General features: G+C 42.5%; 1 protein-coding gene across 1 annotated transcript; it reads left to right on the top strand.

Moving 5' to 3' along the window:
• Window positions 1–6,260: 6,260 nt before the first annotated feature.
• LOC102415874 (transmembrane emp24 domain-containing protein 2-like) lies at window positions 6,261–7,089 on the top strand. The gene has a single exon (XM_045166012.1). It carries the CDS (start codon window positions 6,442–6,444, stop codon window positions 7,042–7,044), a length of 603 nt encoding a protein of 200 aa, XP_045021947.1. The 5' UTR covers window positions 6,261–6,441; the 3' UTR covers window positions 7,045–7,089.
• The last annotated feature ends 16,309 nt before the right edge of the window (window positions 7,090–23,398 follow it).

The raw sequence follows: 23,398 nt of genomic DNA, 5'->3' as shown, positions 1-23,398 counted from the left end.
GATTACTTTTTAATACAGTTTCCTATTTACATTTACAAAAGAAGATTAGAGGATTCCTCATAACAGTTGAGGAAATGCTGCCCTAGCCATGCAGTTACTGTTAAGTGCTACACCAAATAATTATTTACACATAATCCCTACAAGCCACATTATGCAGCGCTGATGCTGAAACACAGGATAATCAGCCAATGGCAAACATCATCTGTCATTCTAAAGCAGCCCTGAGCTCTGCATCTCCAAATGCAGTAGTGTGTGTGTTGGGGGAGGGGGAATATGGGCAGGACCGGGGCTAATGGTCAGTTCTTCTTTGACGTGCAGTCAGTTCAGTATATTGGATTTAGGGCTGTTCAGCCTCCATTCAGCATGCATGGTTGTGCTTCTGAGATGTGTCCTAGATCCTTGCCCTCAAGGAGGTCAGTCTAGTAGGGGAACCAGCACATGAAGGAGTGAGCACTGTGATAATGCAATGACAGGGACTGTACAAGGTACTGAGGAGGGAGAGTGAAAGGTAGGCCTGGAGACACGGGTGGTGGCTGAACAACTTCCCAGAGGGGTCCTTTCCACTGGGTGTTAAAGGTCAAGTAGGAATTCACTAGATGGATGAATGGGGTGAGGAAGAGAAAAGACAGCATATTAAAAAGCAGAGACATTACTTTGCCAACAAAAGTCTGTCTAGTAAAAGCTATGGTTTTTCCAGTAGTCACATATGGATATGAGAGTTGGGCCATAAAGAAAACTGAGCGCCGAAGAATTGATGCTTTTGAACTGTGATGTTGGAGAAGACTCTTGAGAGTCCCTTGGACTGCAAGGAGATCAAACCAGTCAATCCTAAAGGAAATCAGTCCTGAATATTCATTGGAAGGACTGATGCTGAGGCTGAAACTCCAATACTTTGTCCGCCTGATGCAAAGAACTGACTCATTGAAAAAGACCCTGATGCTGAGAAAGATTGAAGGCGGGAGGAGAAGGGGACGACAGAGGATGAGATTGTTGGATGGCATCACCGACTTGATGGCCATGAGTTTGAGCAAGCTCTGGGAGCTGGTAATGGATAGGGAGGCCTGGTGTGCCACAGTCCATGGGGTTGCAAAGAGTCATACATGACTAAGCGACTGAACTGAACTGAACACAGGCCAAGAGGAGAGAAACAACATGGGTTTGGGGGCAGTGAGGTCATTGAGTAGTGAGAAGAGGGATATCATGGGGTATCTGGCCGGGACCTGAGTATGAATAGCCTTCCGCAACATGCTGAGGTGTTTGGACATCATCTGTGGATAACTGAAGGCATTAGGCCAGCCTCACTCTGTAATTACCAACCATTCTGTGACCATGAGGAAAGCCAGGGGCCTTTCAGATCAGACCAAGATTCCAAACTGCCTTGTCAGCAGATAGCCTTGAGTGTGGGGCTTCAGAAGAAAGGGGTTGGGTGGGGCTGAGTTTTATAATAGCCTTTTCTACTACAGACAATTTTAAAATGGAAGCTACCTGCAACTTAGAGAAGAGACACTTTTTGAGAAGGAAGAATTTAGAGTTAAATCTATCCTTATATCTCTTTTTTATGGTGAAGTGAAAGTTGCTCAGTTGTGTCCGACTCTGTGACCCCATGGACTATACAGTCCATGGAATTCTCCAGGCCAGAATACTGGAGTGGGTAGCTTTTCCCTTCTCCAGGGCATCTTCCCAACCCAGGGATCAAACCCAGGTCTCCCACATTGCAGGCAGATTCTTTACCAACTGAGCTATCAGGGAAGCCCAAGAATACTGAAGTGGGTAGCCTATCCCTTCTCCAGCAGATTTTCCCAAGCCAGGAATCCAACTGGGGTCTCCTGAATTGCAGGCAGATTCTTTACCAACTGAGCTATGAGGTGATATAGCCAAAAGTATCAGAAGTAGAATGGTTGAGACCCTGTGTGTCCTGTATCTAAGACCAGGACTTTTTTTTTTATATATATAATTTGCAGTTAAGTTATCCAAGTCAAGAGGAGCTAATCATCGAACTTGTGCCAATTTGTTTATTCAGCATCACTTATTCACTCTCCTCTATAAACCTGGTTTTAGAGACTGAGGATTTGTGTATGACAAGTACCTGTCCTAGAGGAGCCCAAATCAAAGGTGAGGATATCAGGCCATGGGAGGCTCTCATGGCTCTGAGGACTGACAGCATGTTGAGGGAAACAGGACCGTGTACCTCAACGGGAAAACACAGTCACAAGGATAGCCTTGCCACAGCCCTTGCCTGTCACACCAATTCCATCTCCTCAACAGTACTATTCCAACAATCCCTACCTTTGTGGATCTCACACACAATGCTGTTTCCCATCTTCATGCCTTTGCTAGTGCTTCTCCTTCCCAATGCCCTGAGATGCAGTCTGTCCCTTTTTTAACCCTCCTTCACCAGGTTAGTGCCTGCTTTTTCATCATCTAAGATCCTCCTGACTCCCATGCTGGTTAAGTTCTGCCATCTGTGCTCCTGGGATGCCCCTTCCATAAAATGATTACTCGTTTACCACATCAGTTCAGTTGAGTTCAGTCACTCAGTCGTGTCCGATTCTTTGCGACTTCATGGACTGCAGCACTCCAAGCCGCCCTGTCCATCGCCAGCTCCCGGAGTTTGCCCAAATTCATGTCCATTGAGTCAGTGATGCCATCCAACCATCTCATCCTCTCTCGTATCCTTCTCCTCCCACCTTCAATCTTTCCCAGCATCAGGGTCGTTTCAAATGAGTCAGTTCTTCGCATCAGGTGGCCAAAGTATTGGAGTTTCAGCTTCAATGTCAGTCCTTCCAATGAACACCCAGGACTGATCTCCTTTACGATGGACTGGTTGGATCTCCTTGCAGTCCAGGGGACTCTCAAAAGTCTTCTCCAACACCACAGTTCAAAAGCATCAATTCTTATGCACTCAGCTTTCTTAATAGTCCAACTCTCACATCCATACATGACCACTAGAAAAACCATAGCCTTGACTACACGGACCTTTGTTGACAAAGTAATGTCTCTGCTTTTTAATATGCTGTCTAGGTTGGTCATATCTTTCCTTCCAAGGAGTAAGCGTCTTTTAATTTCATGGCTGCAGTCACCATCTGCAGTGATTTTGGAGCCCAGAAAAATAAAGTCAGCCACTGTTTCCACTGTTTCCCCATCTATTTGCCATGAAGTGATGGGACAGATGCCATGATCTTAGTTTTCTGAGTGTTGAGCTTTAAGCCAACTTTTTCACTCTCCACTTTCACTTTCATCACAAGGTTCTTTAGTTCCTCTTCACTTTCTGCCATAAAGGTGGTGTCATCTGCATATCTGTGGTTATTGGTATTTCTCCCAGCAATCTGGATTCCAGCTTGTGCTTCATCCAGCCCAGCGTTTCTCATGATGTACTCTGCATATAAGTTAAATAAGCAGGGTGACAATATACAGCCTTGACGAACTCCTTTTCTTATTTGGAGCAGTCTGTTGTTCCATGTCCGGTTCTAACTGTTGCTTCTTGACCTGCATACAGATTTCTCAAGAGGCAGGTCAGATTGTTTGGTATTCCCATCTCTTTCAGAATTTTCCACAGTTTGTTGTGATCCACACAGTCAAAGGCTTAGGCATAGTCAATAAAGCAGAAATAGATGTTTTTCTGGAACTCTCTTGCTTTTTCCATGGTCCAACAGATGTTGGCAATTTGATTTCTGGTTCCTCTGCCTTTTGTAAATCCAGCTTGAACATGGTTCACATACTGTTGAAGCCTGGCTTGGAGAATTTTGAGCGTTACTTTACCAGTGTGTGAGATGAGTGCAATTGTGCGGTAGTTTGAGCATTCTTTGGCATTGCCTTTCTTTGGGATTGGAATGAAAACTGACCTTTTCCTGCCCTGTGGCCACTGCTGAGTTTTCCAAATTTGCTGGCATATTGAATGCAGCACTTTCACAGTGTCCTCTTTTAGGACTTGAAATAGCTCAACCAGATTCCATCACTTCTACTAGCTTTGTTCGTAGTGATGCTTCCTAAGGTCCTCTTGACTTCACATTCCAAGATGCCTGGTTCTAGGTGAGTGATCACACCATCGTGATCATCTGGGTTGTGAAGATCTTTTTGTACAGTTCTTCTATGTATTCTTGCCACCTCTTCTTAATATCTTCTGCTTCTATTAAGCCCATACTGCTGGGAGCCGGCATATTGCATATTGAGTGCATATTGCATATTGACTGCAGCACTTTCCACAGCATCATCTTTCAGGATCTGGAATAGCTCAACTGGAATTCTATCACTGCCGGGAGCCAGCGTGAGGAGCTCCACCCATGACAAAGGTCATGAGGAAGGAGGCTCGGCATACGCAAAGGCGGGATCGAGCCTCAGGAGTCCCCCTGGAAATTCTCGAGCATCTACCCCCCAATACCAGAGTCTGCCTACTTTCTGCTTTGTGCTTTCACCTACACCTCTGACTTTACGGGGGGCTGTCCCCCACTACCTCTTTCTGAAAAAAGAGTTAACTTACAGCTCCAGTTAATAAAGTTCCTGGGTGTGATAGTGTTTCAACCTACAAATTCCTTTGGAAGTCTTCTAGCCTGCTTGAATAGGTTTTTCTGGCCACATGTGATTGCTCAGAGCCTCCCAACTGTGAGAGGCATGAGATGTTCTAAACTGTCTAAATACAGATTCCTTTGAGCAGTTAAAAGATTGATTAGAAATTGTATTGGTGAAGGGATTTTCACTTGTTGGGCCAATGTTTGCTGCTAAGTTTCCATATCCCTTACCTGCTGCGTCCCTGTCAGTGTATTGATTAATATAATTGGTGTAAGTAGTAGCTTTAATGTTTGTAACCTGGGACCCTTGAGTTAATTCTTTTTCTTGTTATAGCCCACCACACCTTTGCTCTGTTGGAATGCAACTTTATCTAATGCTTTTGGAGGGTGGTTCCTGACCAATCACCTTTAGAGAAAAATAAGTTTTCTGAAGAAAGGGTCTTAAAATGTTAACAGGCCTCCGGGCCAGAAGATGATGCAAATCACCTAAGCTTTTGCATATGATAAGTTTGCAGGAAGAAAGCCTGGCTTGCTGCATGACTCTACCCCTTCCCCCATTATCTTCTATGAATAACTTAAGGTATAAAAACTACTTTGGAAAATAAAGTGCGGGCCTTGTTCACCAAAACTTGGTCTCCCCATGTCGTTCTTTCTCTCACCTTCTGGCTGAATTATTCAGCCTCTTTTCTCCACTGAATTTCCTCACTGAGCTATCCTTATTCTATTACTCTTTATATCCTTAATTAAAGTTTAATTAAGCAGTTGTTTCCTGATCCTCGCCGACGCCGTCCCCGCTTCGAATTCCCTGGATCCACCGGGGCTGGACCCTGGCACCATTCCATTTCTGTCCTTAATTGAGCCCATCTTTGCATGAAATGTTCCCTTAGTATCTCTAATTTTCCTGAAGAGATCTCTAGTCTTTCCCATTCTATTGTTTTCCTCTATTTCTTTGCACTGATCACTGAGGAAGGCTTTCTTATCTCTCCTTGTTATTCTTTGGAACTCTGCATTCAAATGGGTATATCTTTACTTTTCTCCTTTGTTTTTCATTTCTCTTCTTTTCACAGCTATTTGTAAGGCCTCCTCAGACAGCCATTTTGCTTTTGTGCATTTTTTTTTTCTTCCGGATGGTCTTGAACCCTGTCTCCTATACAATGTCATGAAGCTCTGCCCATTGTTCTTCAGACACTCTGTCTATCAGATCTAGTCCCTTAAATCTATTTCCCACTTCCACTGTATAATCATAAGGGATTTGACTATGCCAAAGCCTTTGACTGTGTGGATCACAATAAACTGTGGAAAATTCTGAAAGAGATGGGAATACCAGACCACCTGACCTGCCTCTTGAGAAACCTGTATGCAGGTCAGGAAGCAACAGTTAGAACTGGACATGGAATAACAGACTGGTTCCAAACAGGAAAAGGAGTATGTCAAGGCTGTGTATTGTCACCCTGCTTATTTAACTTATATGCAGAGTACATCATGAGAAACGCTGGGCTGGATGAAGCACAAGCTGGAATCCAGATTGCTGGGAGAAATACCAATAACCACAGATAAGCAGATGACACCACCCTTATGGCAGAAAGTGAAGAAGAACTAAAGAACCTTGTGATGAAAGTGAAAGAGGAGAGTGAAAAAGTTGGCTTAAAGCTCAACATTCAGAAAACTGAGATCATGGCATCCAGGCCCATCACTTCATGGCAAATAGATGAAGAAACAGTGGAAACAGTGGCTGACTTTATTTTTTGATGCTCCAAAATCACTGCAGATGGTGATTGCAGCCACGAAATTAAAAGACGCTTACTGCTTGGCAGAAAAGTTATGATCAACCTAGACAGCATATTAAAAAGCAGAGAGAGAAGGCAGCGGTGGCGGCAACGACAACGGCCGCTCTGGAGGCCGCAGTCCCGGTCCTGGCTTCGGCCCCAGCCCCACCATGGTGACGCTCGCTGAGCTGCTGGTGCTCCTGGCCGCCCTCCTGGCCACAGCCTCGGGCTACTTCATCAGCATTGACGCGCATGCAGAGGAGTGCTTCAAGTGGGTCACCTTGGGCACCAAGATGGGCCTCATCTTCGAGGTGGCCGGGGACGGCTTCCTGGACATCAACATGGAGATTACAGGACCTGATAATAAAGGAATTTGTAAAGGAGACCGGGAGTCCAGTGGGAAATACACATTTGCTGCTCACATGGATGGAACATATAAGTTTTGTTTTAGCAATAGGATGTATACCATGACTCCAAAGATAGTGATGTTCACCATTGATATTGGGGAAGTCCCCAAAGGACAAGACATGGAAACAGAAGCTCACCAGAACAAGCTAGAAGAAATGATTAATGAGCTCGCAGTGGCGATGACAGCTATGAATCAAGGAGAGGAATACACGGAAGTTCGAGAGAGAATACACAGAGCAGTCAATGGCAACACAAACAGCAGAGTGGTCCTTTGGGCCTTCTCTGAAGCTCTTGCTCTAGTTGCCATGACATTGGGACAGATCTACTACCTGAAGAGATTCTTCAAAGTCCGGAGGGTTGTTTAAAAGCCTTTTCCCCATAATCCCAAATTCATAATTCACTGTTTACCAAATGTCTTGGTCATAATAATGTCATTAGTTTCTATGTTTTTATTTTCTGAACTGTATCTTCACAGCTTGTTTCTTTGTGATTAATAGATATTGGGGGAAAACACGTTTTTAGGAAAGCTATAGTGAAAATTTGACATTTGATTGGCATAAATTCATATTTGAATTCTGCCTCCATTATACAGGCCCTCCCCAAACTCAAACACTGTAAGCCAAATATAGGTGTAGAGTCCTTAGGTTTCTTTCCTTTTATTTTCATTATAAAATACAGTTTGTTCAGGATAGTACTTTACTAAAATGACTCTCTTCTTGGGATCCCTTATCCTGCAGTTCAGGTCACTAGAAAGATTCATTTTGTTGAGAAACAACAATCTGAATCTTGACATTTTCTATCCAGCTTGATGGTAGAGCTCTGTGACTAGAGTATGTGACCAGGTTGGTACTTTTATACTTTGTCTATCTTATTTTTGCTTTAAAGATATGACTTAAACCAACAACCTTTACCCACCCCTCCAAAGTTTCACTTTGAACCTTAGAACTCAATCATCTCCACTTAAAATTGACACAAGCAGCTAATAACCATTTTTTGGTTTCTGCCTAACTTTGTAAGAAGTCTATTAAAGCCAATTCTCTTGGGTGTTTTAGCAACAGTAGCTCTTTTTCTTTCTATGATGGCGCATCCACCTTCTCTGCTCTTGGCATGTAGGAGGTATGCATTCATGTAACTGGAAAAATCTGGATTTCTGATGCCAAAGGGTTAAAGCCTCTTGGATTTCTTTGCAGTGATATACAGCCACTATTTTATTTTTGATCAGTGGCATTTTGGCTACTGTTTAATTGGGGTACTGAACATCACTGTCAGTACTAGCGTTTTTGTTTTTCTTGGGTCTTTCTTTTTTGGCACATGAGGATTTTGTTTTGTATAGAACAAAATGACTTTCTTTTGGTCTCTGATGATGGGTTTAAAAATCAAGGAGCATCTGGTTTTATTGTGGGGATGATCCAGGATTATGTTGTGACTGAAGTATATTGGTTACTTGTACATTTTTTTTTGGATCTTTACAAGGGGAAAATTACAAGTAACGAGTTTTGTATAATTAAATTTGTTACAGGTTTTCATGTTCAGGGTAAACAATTTTTCAACCTTGGATGAAAATACTAGCAACAGTTTAAGGTGACTGAGTTTTACCTTAGGACAACTGTTGCATGGCAATTTGTGTGTGTGTGTGTGTGTGTGTGCAAACACTTCAAAATTGAGTTAAAAGATGTAAATTTAAAATTGGTTGTGTATCTGATCTGCCCCAGGTTCAGTAAATAAACAGTTCTTTTTAAAAACAAACAAACAAAAAAACACATTAAAAAGATCATACACCATGACCAAGTGGGCTTTATCCCAGGGATGCAAGGATTCTTCAATATCCACAAATCAGTGTAATACACCACATTAACAAATTGAAAAATAAAAGCCATATGATTATCTCAATAGATGCAGAGAAAGCCTTTGATAAAATTCAACATCCATTTATGATAAAAACACTCCAGAAAGCAGGAATAGAAGGAACATACCTCAACACAGTAAAAGATATATATGACAAACCCACAGCAAACATTATCCTCAATGGTGAAAAATTGAAAGCGTTTCCCCTAAAGTCAGGAACAAGACAAGGGTGCCCACTCTCACCACTACTATTCAACAGAGTTTTGGACGTTTTGGCCACAGCAATCAGAGCAGAAAAAGAAATAAAAGGAATCCAAATTGGAAAAGAAGAAGTAAAACTCTCACTGTTTGCAGATGACATGATCCTCTACATAGAAAACCCTAAGGACTCCACCAGAAAATTACTAGAGCTAATCAATGAATATAGTAAAGTTGCAGGATATAAAATCAACACACAGAAATCCCTTGCATTCCTATACACTAATAATGAGAAAATAGAAAGAGAAATTAAGGAAACAATTCCATTCACCATTGCAACGAAAAGAATAAAATACTTAGGAATATATATACATAAAGAAACTAAAGACCTATATATAGAAAACTATAAAACACTGATGAAAGAAATCAAAGAGGACACTAATAGATGGAGAAATATACCATATTCATAGATCAGAAGTATCAATAGAGTGAAAATGAGTATACTACCCAAAGAAATCTATAGATTCAATGCAATCCCTATCAAGCTACCAACGGTATTCTTCACAGAGCTAGAACAAATAATTTCACAATTTGTATGGAAATACAAAAAACCTTGAAAAGCCAAAGCAATCTTAAGAAGAATGGAACTGGAGGAATCAACCTGCCTAACTTCAGGCTCCACTACAAAGCCACAGTCATCAAGACAGTATGGTACTGGCACAAAGACAGAAATATAGATCAATGGAACAAAATAGAAAGCCCAGAGATAAACGCACGCACCTATGGACACCTTATCTTTGACAAAGGAGGCAAGGATATACAATGGAGAAAAAACAATCTCTTTAACAAGTGGTGCTGGGAAAACTGATCAACCGCTTGTAAAAGAATGAAACTACAACACTTTCTAACACCATCAGATCAGATCAGATCAGATCAGTCGCTCAGTCGTGTCCGACTCTTTGCGACCCCATGAATCGCAGCACGCCAGGCCTCCCTGTCCATCACCAACTCCCGGAGTTCACTCAGACTCATGTCCATCGAGTCAGTGATGCCATCCAGCCATCTCATCCTCTGTCCTCCCCTTCTCCTCTTGCCCCCAATCCCTCCCAGCATCAGGGTCTTTTCCAATGAGTCAACTCTTCGCATGAGGTGGCCAAAGTACTGGAGTTTCAGCTTTAGCATCGTTCCTTCCAAAGAACACCCAGGTCTGATCTCCTTCAGAATGGACTGGTTGGATCTCCTTGCAGTCCAAGGGACTCTCAAGAGTCTTCTCCAACACCACAGTTCAAAAGCATCAATTCTTCGGCGCTCAGCTTTCTTCACAGTCCAACTCTCACATCCATACATGACCAAAGGAAAAACCATAGCCTTGACTAGACAGAACTTTGTTGGCAAAGTAATGTCTCTGCTTTTGAATATGCTATCTAGGTTGGTCATAACTTTCCTTCCAAGGAGTAAGCGCCTTTTAATTTCATGGCTGCAGTCACCATCTGCAGTGATTTTGGAGCCCAGAAAAATAAAGTCTGACACTGTTTCCCCATCGATTTCCCATGAAGTGATGGGACCGGATGCCATGATCTTTGTTTTCTGAATGTTGAGCTTTAAGCCAACTTTTTCACTCTCCTCTTTCACTTTCATCAAGAGGCTTTTTAGTTCCTCTTCACTTTCTGCCATAAGGGTGGTGTCATCTGCATATCTGAGGTGATTCATATTTCTCCCAGCAATCTTGATTCCAGCTTGTGTTTCTTCCAGTCCAGCATTTCTCATGATGTACTCTGCATATAAGTTAAATAAGCAGGGTGACAATATACAGCCTTGACTTACTCCTTTTCCTATTTGGAACCAGTCTGTTGTTCCATGTCCAGTTCTAACTGTTGCTTCCTGACCTGCATACAAATTTCTCAAGAGGCAGATCAGGTGGTCTGGTATTCCCATCTCTTGAAGAATTTTCCACAGTTTATTGTGATCCACACAGTCAAAGGTTTTGGCATAGTCAATAAAGCAGAAATAGATGTTTTTCTAGAACTCTCTTGCTTTTTCCATGATCGAGCGGATGTTGGCAATTTGATCTCTGGTTCCTCTGCCTTTTCTAAAACCATCTTGAACATCAGGAAGTTCATGGTTCACATATTGCTGAAGCCTGGCTTGGAGAATTTTGATAATTACTTTACTAGCGTGTGAGTTGAGTGCAATTGTGCAATAGTTTGAGCATTCTTTGGCATTGCCTTTCTTTGGGATTGGAATGAAAACTGACCTTTTCCAGTCCTGTGGCCACTGCTGAGTTTTCCAGATTTGCTGGCATATTGAGTGCAGCACTTTCACAGCATCATCTTTCAGGATTTGGAATAGCTCAACTGGAATTCCATCACCTCCACTAGCTTTGTTCGTAGTGATGCTTTCTAAGGCCCACTTGACTTCACATTCCAGGATGTCTGGCGCTAGGTCAGTGATCACACCATCGTGATTATCTGGGTCATGAAGATCTTTTTTGTACAGTTCTTCTGTGTATTCTTGCCACCTCTTCTTAATATCTTCTGCTTCTGTTAGGTCCATACCATTTCTGTCCTTTATCGGGCCCATCTTTGCATGAAATGTTCCTTTGGTATCTCTGATTTTCTTGAAGAGATCCCTAGTCTTACCCATTCTGTTGTTTTCCTCTATTTCTTTGCATTGATCGCTGAAGAAGGCTTTCTTATCTCTTCTTGCTATTCTTTGGAACTCTGCATTCAGATGTTTATATCTTTCCTTTTCTCCTATGCTATTCACTTCCCTTCTTTTCACAGCTATTTGTAAGGCCTCCCCAGACAGCCATTTTGCTTTTTTGCATTTCTTTTCTATGGGGATGGTCTTGATCCCTGTCTCCTGTACAATGTCACGAACCTCATTCCATAGTTCATCAGGCACTCTATCTATCAGATCTAGGCCCTTAAATCTATTTCTCACTTCCACTGTATAATCATAAGGGATTTGATTTAGGTCATACCTGAATGGTCTAGTGGTTTTCCCCACTTTCTTCAATTTAAGTCTGAATTTGGCAATAAGGAGTTTATGGTCTGAGCCACAGTCAGCTCCTGGTCTTGTTTTTGCTGACTGTATAGAGCTTCTCCATCTTTAGCTGCAAAGAATATAATCAATCTGATTTCGGTGTTGACCATCTGATGATGTCCATGTATAGAGTCTTCTCTTGTGTTGTTGGAAGAGGGTGTTTGTTATGACCAGTGCATTTTCTTGGCAAAACTCTATTAGCCTTTGCCCTGCTTCATTCTGTACTCCAAGGCCAAATTTGCCTGTTACTCCAGGTGTTCCTTGACTTCCTACTTTTGCATTCCAGTCCCCTATAATGAAAAGGACATCTTTTTTGGGTGTTAGTTCTAAAAGGTCTTGTAGGTTTTCATAGAACCGTTCAACTTCATCTTCTTCAGCGTTACTGGTTGGGGCATAGACTTGGATTACTGTGATATTGAATGGTTTGCCTTGGAAACGAACAGAGATCATTCTGTCGTTTTTGAGATTGCATCCAAGTACTGCATTTCAGACTCTTTTGTTAACCATGATGGCTACTCCATTTCTTCTGAGGGATTCCTGCCCGCAGTAGTAGATATAATGGTCATCTGAGTTAAATTCACCCATTCCAGTCCATTTCAGTTCGCTGATTCCTAGAATGTCAACATTCACTCGTGCCATCTCTTATTTGACCACTTCCAATTTGCTTTGATTCATGGACCTGACATTCCAGGTTCCTATGCAATATTGCTCTTTACAGCATCAGACCTTGCTTCTATCACCAGTCACATCCACAACTGGGTATTGTTTTTGCTTTGGCTCCATCCCTTCATTCTTTCTGGAGTTATTTCTCCACTGATCTCCAGTAGCATATTGGGCACCTACTGACCTGGGGAGTTTCTCTTTCAGTATCCTATCATTTTGCCTTTTCATAGTGTTCATGGGGTTCTCAAGGCAAGAATACTGAAGTGGTTTGCCATTCCCTTCTCCAGTGGACCACATTCTGTCAGATCTCTCCACCATGACCCGCCCATCTTGGGTTGTCCCACGGGCATGGCTTAGTTTCATTGAGTTAGACAAGGCTGTGGTCCTAGTGTGATTAGATTGACTAGTTTTCTGTGAGTATGGTTTCAGTGTGTTTGCACTCTGATGCCCTCTTGCAACACCCACCGTCTTACTTGGGTTTCTCTTACCTTGGGCGTGGGGTATCTCTCACGGCTGCTCCAGCAAAGCGCAGCCATTGCTCCTTACCTTGGACAAGGGGTATCTCCTCACTGCCGCCCTTCCTGACCTTCAACGTGGGATAGCTCCTCTAGGCTCTCCTGCACCCGTGCAGCCATGGCTCCTTGTACGTGGGGTTGGTCTTCCCAGCCACTGCCCCTGGCCTCGGGCGTGGGGTTGCTCCTCCCGGCCACACAAAAATAAACTCAAAATGGATTAAAGATCTAAACATAAGACCAGAAACTATAAAACTCTTAGAGGAGAACATAGGCAAAACACTCTCCGACATACATCACAGCAGGATCCTCTATGACCCACCTCCCAGAATATTGGAAATAAAAGCAAAAATAAACAAATGGGATGTAATTAAAATTAAAAGCTTCTGCACAACAAAATAAACTATAAGCAAGGTGAAAAGACAGCCTTCAGAATGGGAGAAAATAATAGCAAATGAAGCAACTGACAAACAACTAATCTCAAAAATATACAAGCAACTCCTACAGCTCAATTCCCGAAAAATAAACGACGCACTCAAAAAATGGGCCAAAGAACTAAATAGACATTTCTCCAAAGAAGACATACAGATGGCTAACAAACACATGAAAAGATGCTCAACATCACTCATTATCAGAGAAATGCAAATCAAAACCACAATGAGGTACCATTTGACACCAGTCAGAATGGCTGCGATCCAAAAGTCTACAAGCAATAAATGCTGGAGAGGGTGTGGAGAAAAGGGAACCCTCTTACACGGTTGGTGGGAATGCAAACTAGTACAGCCACTATGGAGAAGAGTGTGGAGATTCCTTAAAAAACTGGAAATAGAACTGCCTTATGACCCAGCAATCCCACTGCTGGGCATACACACTGAGGAAACCAGAATTGAAAGAGACACGTGTACCCCAATGTTCATCGCAGCACTGTTTATAATAGCCAGGACATGGAAGCAACCTAGACGTCCATCAGCAGATGAATGGATAAGAAAGCTGTGGTACATATACACAATGGAGTATTACTCAGCCATTAAAAAAAATACATTTGAATCAGTTCTAATGAGGTGGATGAAACTGGAGCCTATTATACAGAGTGAAGTAAGCCAGAAAGAAAAACACCAATATAGTATACTAACGCATATATATGGAATTTAGAAAGATGGTAACGACAACCCTGTATGCGAGACAGCAAAAGAGACACAGATGTATAGAACAATCTTTTGGACTCTGTGTGTGTGTGTGGGGGGGTGTGATTTGGGAGAATGGCATTAAAACATGTATAATATTATATAAAAAATGAATTGCCAGTCCAGGTTCAAATGAGGATACAGGAAGCTTGGGGCTGGTGCACTGGGATGACCCAGAGGGATGGTATGGGGTGGGGGGGGGAGGTGGGAGGGGGGTTCAGGATTGGGGAACACGTGTACACCTGTGGTGGATACATGTTGATGTATGGCAAAACCAATACAATATTGTAAAGTAAAATAAATAAATAAATAAAATGATTTAAGAAAAAAAAAATAAATAAAAAGCAGAGACATTACTTTGTCAACAAAAGTCCGTGTAGTCAAGGCTATGGTTTTTCCAGTAGTCATGTATGGATGTAAGAGTTGGACTATAAAGAAAGCTGAGTGCAGAAGAATTGATGCTTTTGAACTGTGGTGTTGGAGAAGACTCTTGAGAGTCCCTTGGACTACAAGGAGATTCAACCAATCCATGGGTGTTCATTGGAAGGACTGATGTTGAAGCTGAAACTCCAATATTTTGGCCACCTAATGCGAAGAGCTGACTCATTTGAAAAGACCCTGGTGCTGGGAAAGATTGAAGGCAGGAGGAGAAGGGGACAACAGAGGATGAGATGATTAGATTCCATCACCAACTCAATGGACATGAGTTTACTCAAACTAAACTCCAGGAGTTGGTGATGCACAGAGAGGCCTGACATGCTGCAGTTCATGGGGTTGCAAAGAGTCAGACACGACTGAGCAACTGAACTGAACTGAATGGTCTAGTGGTTTTCCCTACTTCAATTTAAGTTTGAATTTAGCAATAAGGAGTTCATGATCTGAGCCACAGTCAGCTCCTGGTCTTGTTTTTGCTGACTGTATAGAGCTTCTCCACCTTTGGCTGCAAAGAAAATAATCAGTCTGATTTTGGTGTTGACTATCTGGTGGTGTCCATGTGTAGAATCGTCTTTTGTGTTGTTGGAAAAGGGTGTTTGCTATGACCAGTGTGTTCTCTTGGCAAAACGCTATTAGCCTTTGCCCTGCTCCATTGTGTCCTCCAAGGCCAAATTTGCCTGTTAAATCCTGTTGTTTCTTGACTTCCTACTTGTTCATTCCAGTCCCCTATAATGAAAAGGATATCTTTTTTGGGTGTTAGTTCTAAAAGGTCTTGTAGGTCTTCATAGAACCGTTCAACTTCATCTTCTTCAGCATTACTGGTTGGGGCATAGTCTTGGATTGCCATGATATTGAATGGTTTGCCTTGGAAACAAACAGAGATCATTCTGTCGTTTTTGAGATTGCATCCAAGTACTGCATTTTGGACTTTTTTGTTGACTATGAGGGTTACTCCTTTTCTCTAAAGGATTCTTGCCCGCAGTAGTAGATATGATGGTCATCTGAGTTAAATTCACCCATTCCAGTCCATTTTAGTTAGCTGATTCCTAAAATCTCAATGTTCACACTTGCCGTCTTGTTTGACCAATTCCAATTTGCCTTGCTTCATGGACCTAACATTCCAGGTTCCTATGCAATATTGTTCTTGACAGCACTGGACCTTGCTTCCATCACCAGTCACATCCACAGCTGGGTGTTGTTTTTGCCTTGGCTCCGTCTCTTCATTCTTTCTGGAGTTATTTCTCTTCTGATCTCCAGTAGCATGTTGGGCACCTCCCAACCTGGGGAGTTCATCTTTCAGTGATCTATCTTTTTGTCTTTTCATACTGTTCATGGGGTTCTCAAGGTAAGAATATTCAAGTGGTTTTCCATTCCCTTCTCCAGTGGACCACATCCTGTCCTCTGATTATATAATCTGCTTGGAGATCCTTTGTCTTTACACTGGAAGCTCTTGAGTGCAAGGATGCTTCTTTTTCATTTCAGTATTTCTGGGGTTTATTCCAGTGCCTGGTAAAAAGCAGGGACTCACAAACATTTACTGAATAAATGAGTTTAACCACTTGAGAACTATGCCATCTTAGCATATCTCTTAACCTTCCCCTGGAGTCTAAGATTTTATCTGTACAAGAAGGTAATGATACGTCCTCCCTAAAGCTGTTATGAGAATTAAGTGAGATAATGTACATTAATGCATTATCATAGCACCTGGCAGATGGAAAGCAATCAATAATTATTTTTAGGAGAAAAGATTTAAGAAGTTATCTGTTCCAGCCTCCTACTTTCATTAAGCCAATCTCCTCATGCTGCAAGATCTAGATACTATTTTAGATTAAATGAAGAAGATAATAACCAGGTACATCTCTTTGGGGATACACACTAGATTGGGTTTCAAAGAACAATCCTCTCAAGGGCAAGTTCTCCAGAGCACACTCTGCTTAAACCACATCTAGGTAGATAATCAGATTTTATATATGCAATACTCCTTTCATATGTAAACCAAGTCAAATACTCCTTTTACCCTGACTCTCATGAAACAGTAAACACTCCAGACTTCCACAACTCTTTATTACTTTATTTTATTTTTGGCCATGCCATGCAGCTTGTTGGGCTTCTTCCCTGGTGGCTCAGATGGTAAAGCGTCTGCCTGCAGTGCGGGAGACCCGGGTTTGATCCCTGGGTTGGGAAGATCCCCTGGAGAAGGAAATGGCAACCTACTCCAGTACTCTTGCCTGGAAAATTCTGTGGACTGAGGAGCCTCGTAGGCTACAGTCCATGGGGTCACAAAGAGTTGGACATGACTGAGCGACTTCACTCACTCATGCAGCTTGTGGGATCTTAGTTCCCTGACCAGGGATCAAACTTGGGCCTTCAGTAGTGACAGTGCAGAGCCCTACCCACTGGACAGCCAGGGAATATCCATACTTCCACTACTTTTAAAAAATATTATTTATTTATGGCTGTGCTGGGTCTTCCTTGCTGCCCACAGGCGTCCTCTAGTTGCAGTGTGTGGGCTTCTCATTGCAGTGGCTTCTCTTGTTGCAGAGCACAGGCTCTAGATTCACGGGCTTCAGTAGTTGCAACATACAGACTCAGTAGTTATGATGCACAGGCTTTGTTGCCCTGCGGCATATGGAATCGTCCCAGACCAGAGGTCAAACCTGTGTCCCCTACGTTGACAGTTGGATTCTTTACTACTAAGCCAGCATGGAAGCCCTCTGCTACTTATTAAATCAGGAAGGAAAAATGAAACGGAATCAATGGTCCCAGACTATGTTCCAAAGATAAGATGTTATTTCTAAACTCTCACCCATCAATCCTGTTTACTTCCCGTCCTTAAGATAATATCCATTTACCTTTATAATTGGGCAAGAGTGAATAGGCATAGCAGAGAGGAAGAGAGTAGGTTGGATAAACTGGCTATTTTATTGTGCCTGCGTGCTAAGTTGCTTCAGTGGTGTCTGACTCTTTGCGACCCCATGAACTACAGTGCACCAGGCTCCTCTGTCCATGGGATTCCCCAGGCAAGAATACTGGAGTGGGTTGCCATTTTCTTCTACAGGGGATCTTCCCAACCCAGGGATCAAACCTGTGTCTCTTATGTCTCCTGCATTGGCAGGCAGGTTCTTTACTGCTAGCACTACCCAGGAAATCAGTTGTTTCATTGTAAGGACTGTAGAATGAAATCAACATATCATGTTAGTATCTTTTTCACACTTAAATTTGCTCTTGAAATAAGGGTGGAAGCTGTAGAAGGTCTTAACATCTGGACAGATGAGCTTCCCCAAGTTTTACTTAGAACTAGAAGTCTGCCTTTTTAAAAGCAAACCAAAGAAAGTTGCCCAAATCTAGAGTGCAGAGGAGCCATCCTCAGGGCGCAAGTCTTTGGACAGGTTGGACTGTCCAAAGTCAATCCAGTTCAACACATAATTACTGCCTATTTGGGGCTAGGCACTGTGATAAGAGCTGGGGAGACATGTATCAATAAGACATGATGTCTGCCCTAACGTAGCTCCCAGGCTGGGGCCCCCTTCCTAAATGATGTCCAGGTCTATCAGTGGAAGTGCCAATTGGGGATGACAGATATGCCATCTCCCCTCCTATGCCTACACTCATGTCCATTCAGCCCAGTGCAGTCTCAGAATCGTTCTCAAGATAGCACATCTGACTGATCACCTGGCCAGGAGTTGACTCTAACCCTACAATTGATGAAGTATGGGCTTTGGATAAAAACAACTCTAAATTCAAACCCCAGCTCCATGTGTGGTATTGGGAAAATTCCTTACTATTCCTTGAGCTTCAATTTTTCTCATCTGTAGAATGAGACAGGCTTCACAAAATACTATAAGGCTGGCACTATTACTGTCCCCATTTTAAAGATGAGAAAAACAGAGGCACAGATAAGGTAGATAACTTGCCTAAGATCAAAAACAGAAAGAAGGAGAGCCAGAATCCAAAACCAGAGGTCTATTTCAGAGCCTGTTCTGTTAACTGCTATGCTACTTTCCTCTTAGGATGGTCAAATGTTCTCTAGGTGCCAAGAAGCACAGAACTGCCAGGCTCAGATGAAATATTCAATAGAGGGGTTTACTAAGGGCCATTTTCCATTGGCTGAGATGTTAGCTCTGGTTGGAGACAGTATTTTGTCTTCAAGTAAAAAAGGCTGCGGTGGAGAGACCTGCTGGATTTGCAAATATAGAGGCTCACATCATATTTAAACTATTTGGCAGAGTCTGACTCTTGAAAACAACTCACCTGATAACAGAAATATGAGAATCAGAGATCACTTGACACAGTAGTCCAAGGTCATCTGACTAAAAACTGTGCCTCTAAGGAACATTATTAAAGTCACCACGCATTTCTAAGATGATTCCACAATGACTAAGGCACAGGTTTAAAAGTAAAAAAGAAAATAAGCAAATCTTAACTCATAATTGAGCCCTAATAAATGGGCTGATATTTGTAGAACTCTTAGAACACTGTCTGGCACCTAAGTAAACACAAAGTGTTTTGTAAGCAAATGAAAAACAAACAAGTGGGCCTGGCAGAAGACCTGGTCAGAAGCACCCGTGCTTGGGTGCCAGTTGATCTTTTTTTCACACGCTTCCCCCACTGGCCTTAGAAAAAATCTTTTCTGAACTTCAGTTTTCTTGCCTGTTAAGTTATAACAATAACTAATTCAAGGGAATTGTAGGAACCAGATGAGACCAGTGAAATATAAAGATGAAAACATGTCAATTGTAAATGATAAAGCACCATAAGATGTCATTATTATTACTACTAGGACTAGAATGAGGTCCTGAGGCAGAGAATCAAATTTCTGGTGTTTGTGCCCAGGATCATCTGCCCTTCTCCCCAGTTCCCTCCCTGGCACAGCCCTCCACTAGCTGCTGGCCCTGCCAAGTAGGGAGTAGGGGAGAGCTGGGTCCCTGGCACCTGGGGCTGGAACACAGAGTGCCCTCTCTCCCTCTCTCCCCCTCTTGCAGAGTCAAAGACATATAGAGCTGTTGAGAGTAGCTGGATTTAGTGTGCCAGGTCGGCCACATTCAGGATTAGATAGACTTTTGCAGACTGCCCTGAGAACCCAGTGACCCAGGGTAGCCTCATTCCTGTGGGCACTGGTATTGTGAGTTTTAAATGACTGGCTTTGTAATTATACTTTGGAATGCATAACCTATTCCAGAAGTGGGGACTGCTTGTGCAGAACCAAACTGAACTTCTTGAACTATGGTGTGTCCTTCAGAAAACAGTACAAAGCCATAGCATTACCATAAGCTGTGAGAATTACCTCACAGGAAATTCCCTTTTCTTTCTCTTTTTTCTCATTTTCTTTTACTATTTGGGAGAAAACCATAGTTACCTATTGATTTAGCTCTATGATTAAATCAAGAGAAAAAACCAAAGTGACTCCTCAGGAATATGTGAAAGACAAAACTTCATGGATGCTGTGTATTGGATTTAGCTACCTGGAAGGGCAAAAAGCAATATAAAGCCACCAAGGAAAAATGTAGCTGAAAGGTAATAAGGAGGAATTCTTATATGGTCCATTAGTTCAATAGGGAAGCAGAAACCCACAGGCTGATGGGAGCTCTTTGTAAATACAGCTTTTAAGCAACTCTCCAGTATGCCATCAGTAGCAGAGATCAAATGATTTTTTTGATGTGGATCATTTTTTGAATTCCTTATTGAATTTGCTACAATATTGCTTCTTTTTATGTTTTGGTCTTTTGGCTGCCAGGCATGTGGAATCTTAGCTCCCCGACCAGGGATAGAACCTGAGTCCTCTGCATTGGCAGGTGGGCTCTTAACCACTGGACCTCCAGGGAAGTCCCTAATTTTCTTACTATAAACCATGAACATGCTTGTGCAGCTAGTTGTTCAATAAATTACTTATGAAAAACACTGTCTCTAAAAAGCTATTCTCTATGTCTCTAAAAAGACCATTATCTTATCATGGCGAACCTGATTTTTCCAGGAGTTAAGGGATGTATTAAGATAGTAAGGTAACTCTTTAAGATTACTTCAAACTCAATTAATGTCAGCCAAAACACAATTGAGACCAGAACTACAGAGACTACTACTCAGTCCATCAGAATCGAGTTTAAGGTAGAGAAGAAATCTTACAGCTCTGGTTCTCTGGTTCTGGTCTGAATGTTTGTGTCTTCCTCAGATTCATATGTTTAAACCCTAACCCTCAATGTGATGATATTAAGAATTGAGACCTTTAGGAGATGATTAGGTCTTGAGGATAGAGCCCTCGTGGGTAGCATTAGCATCCTTATAAAAGGGACCCCAGAGCCCTCTTGCCATTTCCACCATGTGAGGGCACAGCAAGAGGGAAGCTGGCATTTGTGAACCAGGAAAGCAGCTCATACCAGACACTGAATCTGCCACTGCCCTGATCTTGGACTTCCAGCCTCTAGAACTGCAAGAAATAAACATTTGTTGTTTAAGCCACCCAATCTATGGTACTTTTGTTAGAGCAGCCCAGACAGGCTAAGACAGCTCTCATGGACATCCTTGAGAAGCAAAGGTGAACAGGATGAAAATGTGATTTATTTTTCCTTTGAGGCCTGGACCTAAAGAAGCAGCTGGTGACAAAGGGGAGAAACTGGGCTGAATGGAAGAGCCTTTCAGAGCAATGCGACATGTGAAGCTAATGGACCAGGTGGCATCCAGGAAGCAGTGTCCTACTGGGTCCTAGTAGGCAATTTGGACATTTGAGACTTAGAACAAATGCCCTCCACTCTTCCCTCTCTGTCATAGCTCTCCTTCTAGTGGTTTGTTAACACTCAAGACAACTGAAACCCTCCCAAGTTCTTGGTTAGATTTGTTTGGGGTTATACCTTCCTCAGGTTCTGTACCTTACAGACTGGTGTTAATTCTTTGCTGAAAGCCCTGCAGGGATCAAGAATTTCCAGTATTTTCCTTGTAGACTTGTCTCAGGATCCCCCATACTTTCATAATCAGGTAGACACCCCATGTCTCCTATCTAAAGTGGAGCTCAGTGTTCTTTGCTTGGATTTTAGAGACAAGGATGAGAACAGGAGGTCAGTTGTGATGTCAGAGTTATGGCATCACAAGGGGATGGAACTCAAGATGGGCATAGAGGCTTTTGAGTACTGGTCTCGGCTTCAGCCCTGGGATTTCTTTGGAAGGAATGATGCTAAAGCTGAAACTTCAGTACTTTGGCCACCTGATGCGAAGAGTTGACTCATTGGAAAAGACTCTGATGCTGGGAGGGATTGGGGGCAGGAGGAGAAGGGGTCGACAGGATGAGATGGCTAGATGGCATCACTGACTCGATGGACGTGAGTCTGAGTGAACTCCGGGAGTTGGTGTTGGACAGGGAGGCCTGGCGTGCTGCGATTCATGGGGTCGCAAAGAGTGGGACACGACTGAGCGACTGAACTGAACTAGGCTAAAATGTCTGAAGCTCTGAAGTATGTGCAGATTTAGTAGTGGTTAGTTTTCTTAACTAGTCACTTAGTAAAAACATTCTCTTACTTGAGAATGGGAACAAAGGATTCCTAAGAACTGTCTTAAAACTGTAGTGGTGGATCCATTTTTGAATTCTTTTTTCCTCCCTTCTTAAGCTCCACACAAGTGATGTGAAGTGTGATGCAGGCACAGGTGGGGAGATGTGGCTGAAGGCTCTTTGACCTAAGACCAGGCAGCACTTTAGTAAGAAATTTTCCTTGTCGTGGATGCTTGAAACAAATGCCTTCATTCTTGGCCCTCACTGCTATGGCTAAGACCATGGCCGTAAGGACTGTAATAGCCATCTGGCCCAGATCTCTTGTTGGATGTTCCTTACGGCCAGTCTATGCCAACTGCAACAACCTTTCTAGGAAGGAAATTTCACAAAGGCTGAGGAAAACTGTTTCAAATGACTAACAGCCCATACTTAAAAAAATTTCATTTCCTCCATTTTTCAGAAATGAAAAATCATGGGAAAGGACATGGCATGCTCAAAGTAGATTCAGTCAAAGAGGCTTTTATCTGCCTACAGCTCTGTTATTAAGTTTGGATCATGGACGGTCCCTCTAAGGTCAGTCCTTCTTCTTCTTTTCTTTTTTAAAAATATTTATTCATTTGGTTGTAACGGGTCTTAGTTGTGGCATGCAGGATCTTTAATAGCAGCATGTAAACTCTTAGTTGTGGCCTGTGGGATCAAACCTAGACCCACCTGCGTTGGGAGCTGAAGTCTTAGCCACTAGACCACCAGGGAAGTCCCAGGCCCTCCCTTCTTGTATCTCATGTTCTCTCTACTGATGGAGAAGAGAAGCGCCTGGTCCTCTTGACTGTGTCTCAGTTGTGTGTTCTCCTGTCTCCAAATAGACTGCGAGATCTGGGAGAGCAGAGACCACACTGTGTGGTCTCTAACTTGTTGGGGAATTCTTCTTTTTTCTTTATTTTTTAATCTGGGTAATTCTTTAAAATTAAGGCTGCTAGAAGATAGGATAGAGAAATGTTGTGACCACAAAATTTCAGCCAAATCTCTTATAACAGCCTTTCAAATTAGGAGTATGAGCTGGGTGAGGCACTCCACCATGCCAGAGGATTCTGATTGATTGGATCTATCTGAATCCAGAGGGAAGTCTCTATCAGGCTCTGTTGTAGTCAGAATTTTGCCCATGAATTGGATGAGTACAGATGACAACCTGATGAATCTGCAGTGGACATGAAACCAAATTGGTGTAGTTCATGAAACCTACATATTAAACAATTTTTTTATAATTATTAGTTTTGTTTATCTAATTTATTTAGCTGTGCCAGGTCCTAGTTGTGACAGGTGGGATCTTAGCTGTGGCATGTGGGAACTAGTTCCCCAACCAGGG

Source organism: Bubalus bubalis, chromosome 1 (assembly GCF_019923935.1).
Source record: "Bubalus bubalis isolate 160015118507 breed Murrah chromosome 1, NDDB_SH_1, whole genome shotgun sequence".
Lineage (NCBI taxonomy): Eukaryota > Metazoa > Chordata > Mammalia > Artiodactyla > Bovidae > Bubalus > Bubalus bubalis.
Note: the sequence above shows the minus strand (reverse complement) of the source record. Positions and strands in the feature narration are given on the sequence as shown.

What these genes read in the sequence shown, in the direction of transcription:
- LOC102415874 (XM_045166012.1), top strand. Translation starts at nt 6,442, where the DNA reads ATGGTGACGCTCGCTGAGCTGCTGGTGCTCCTGGCCGCCCTCCTGGCC.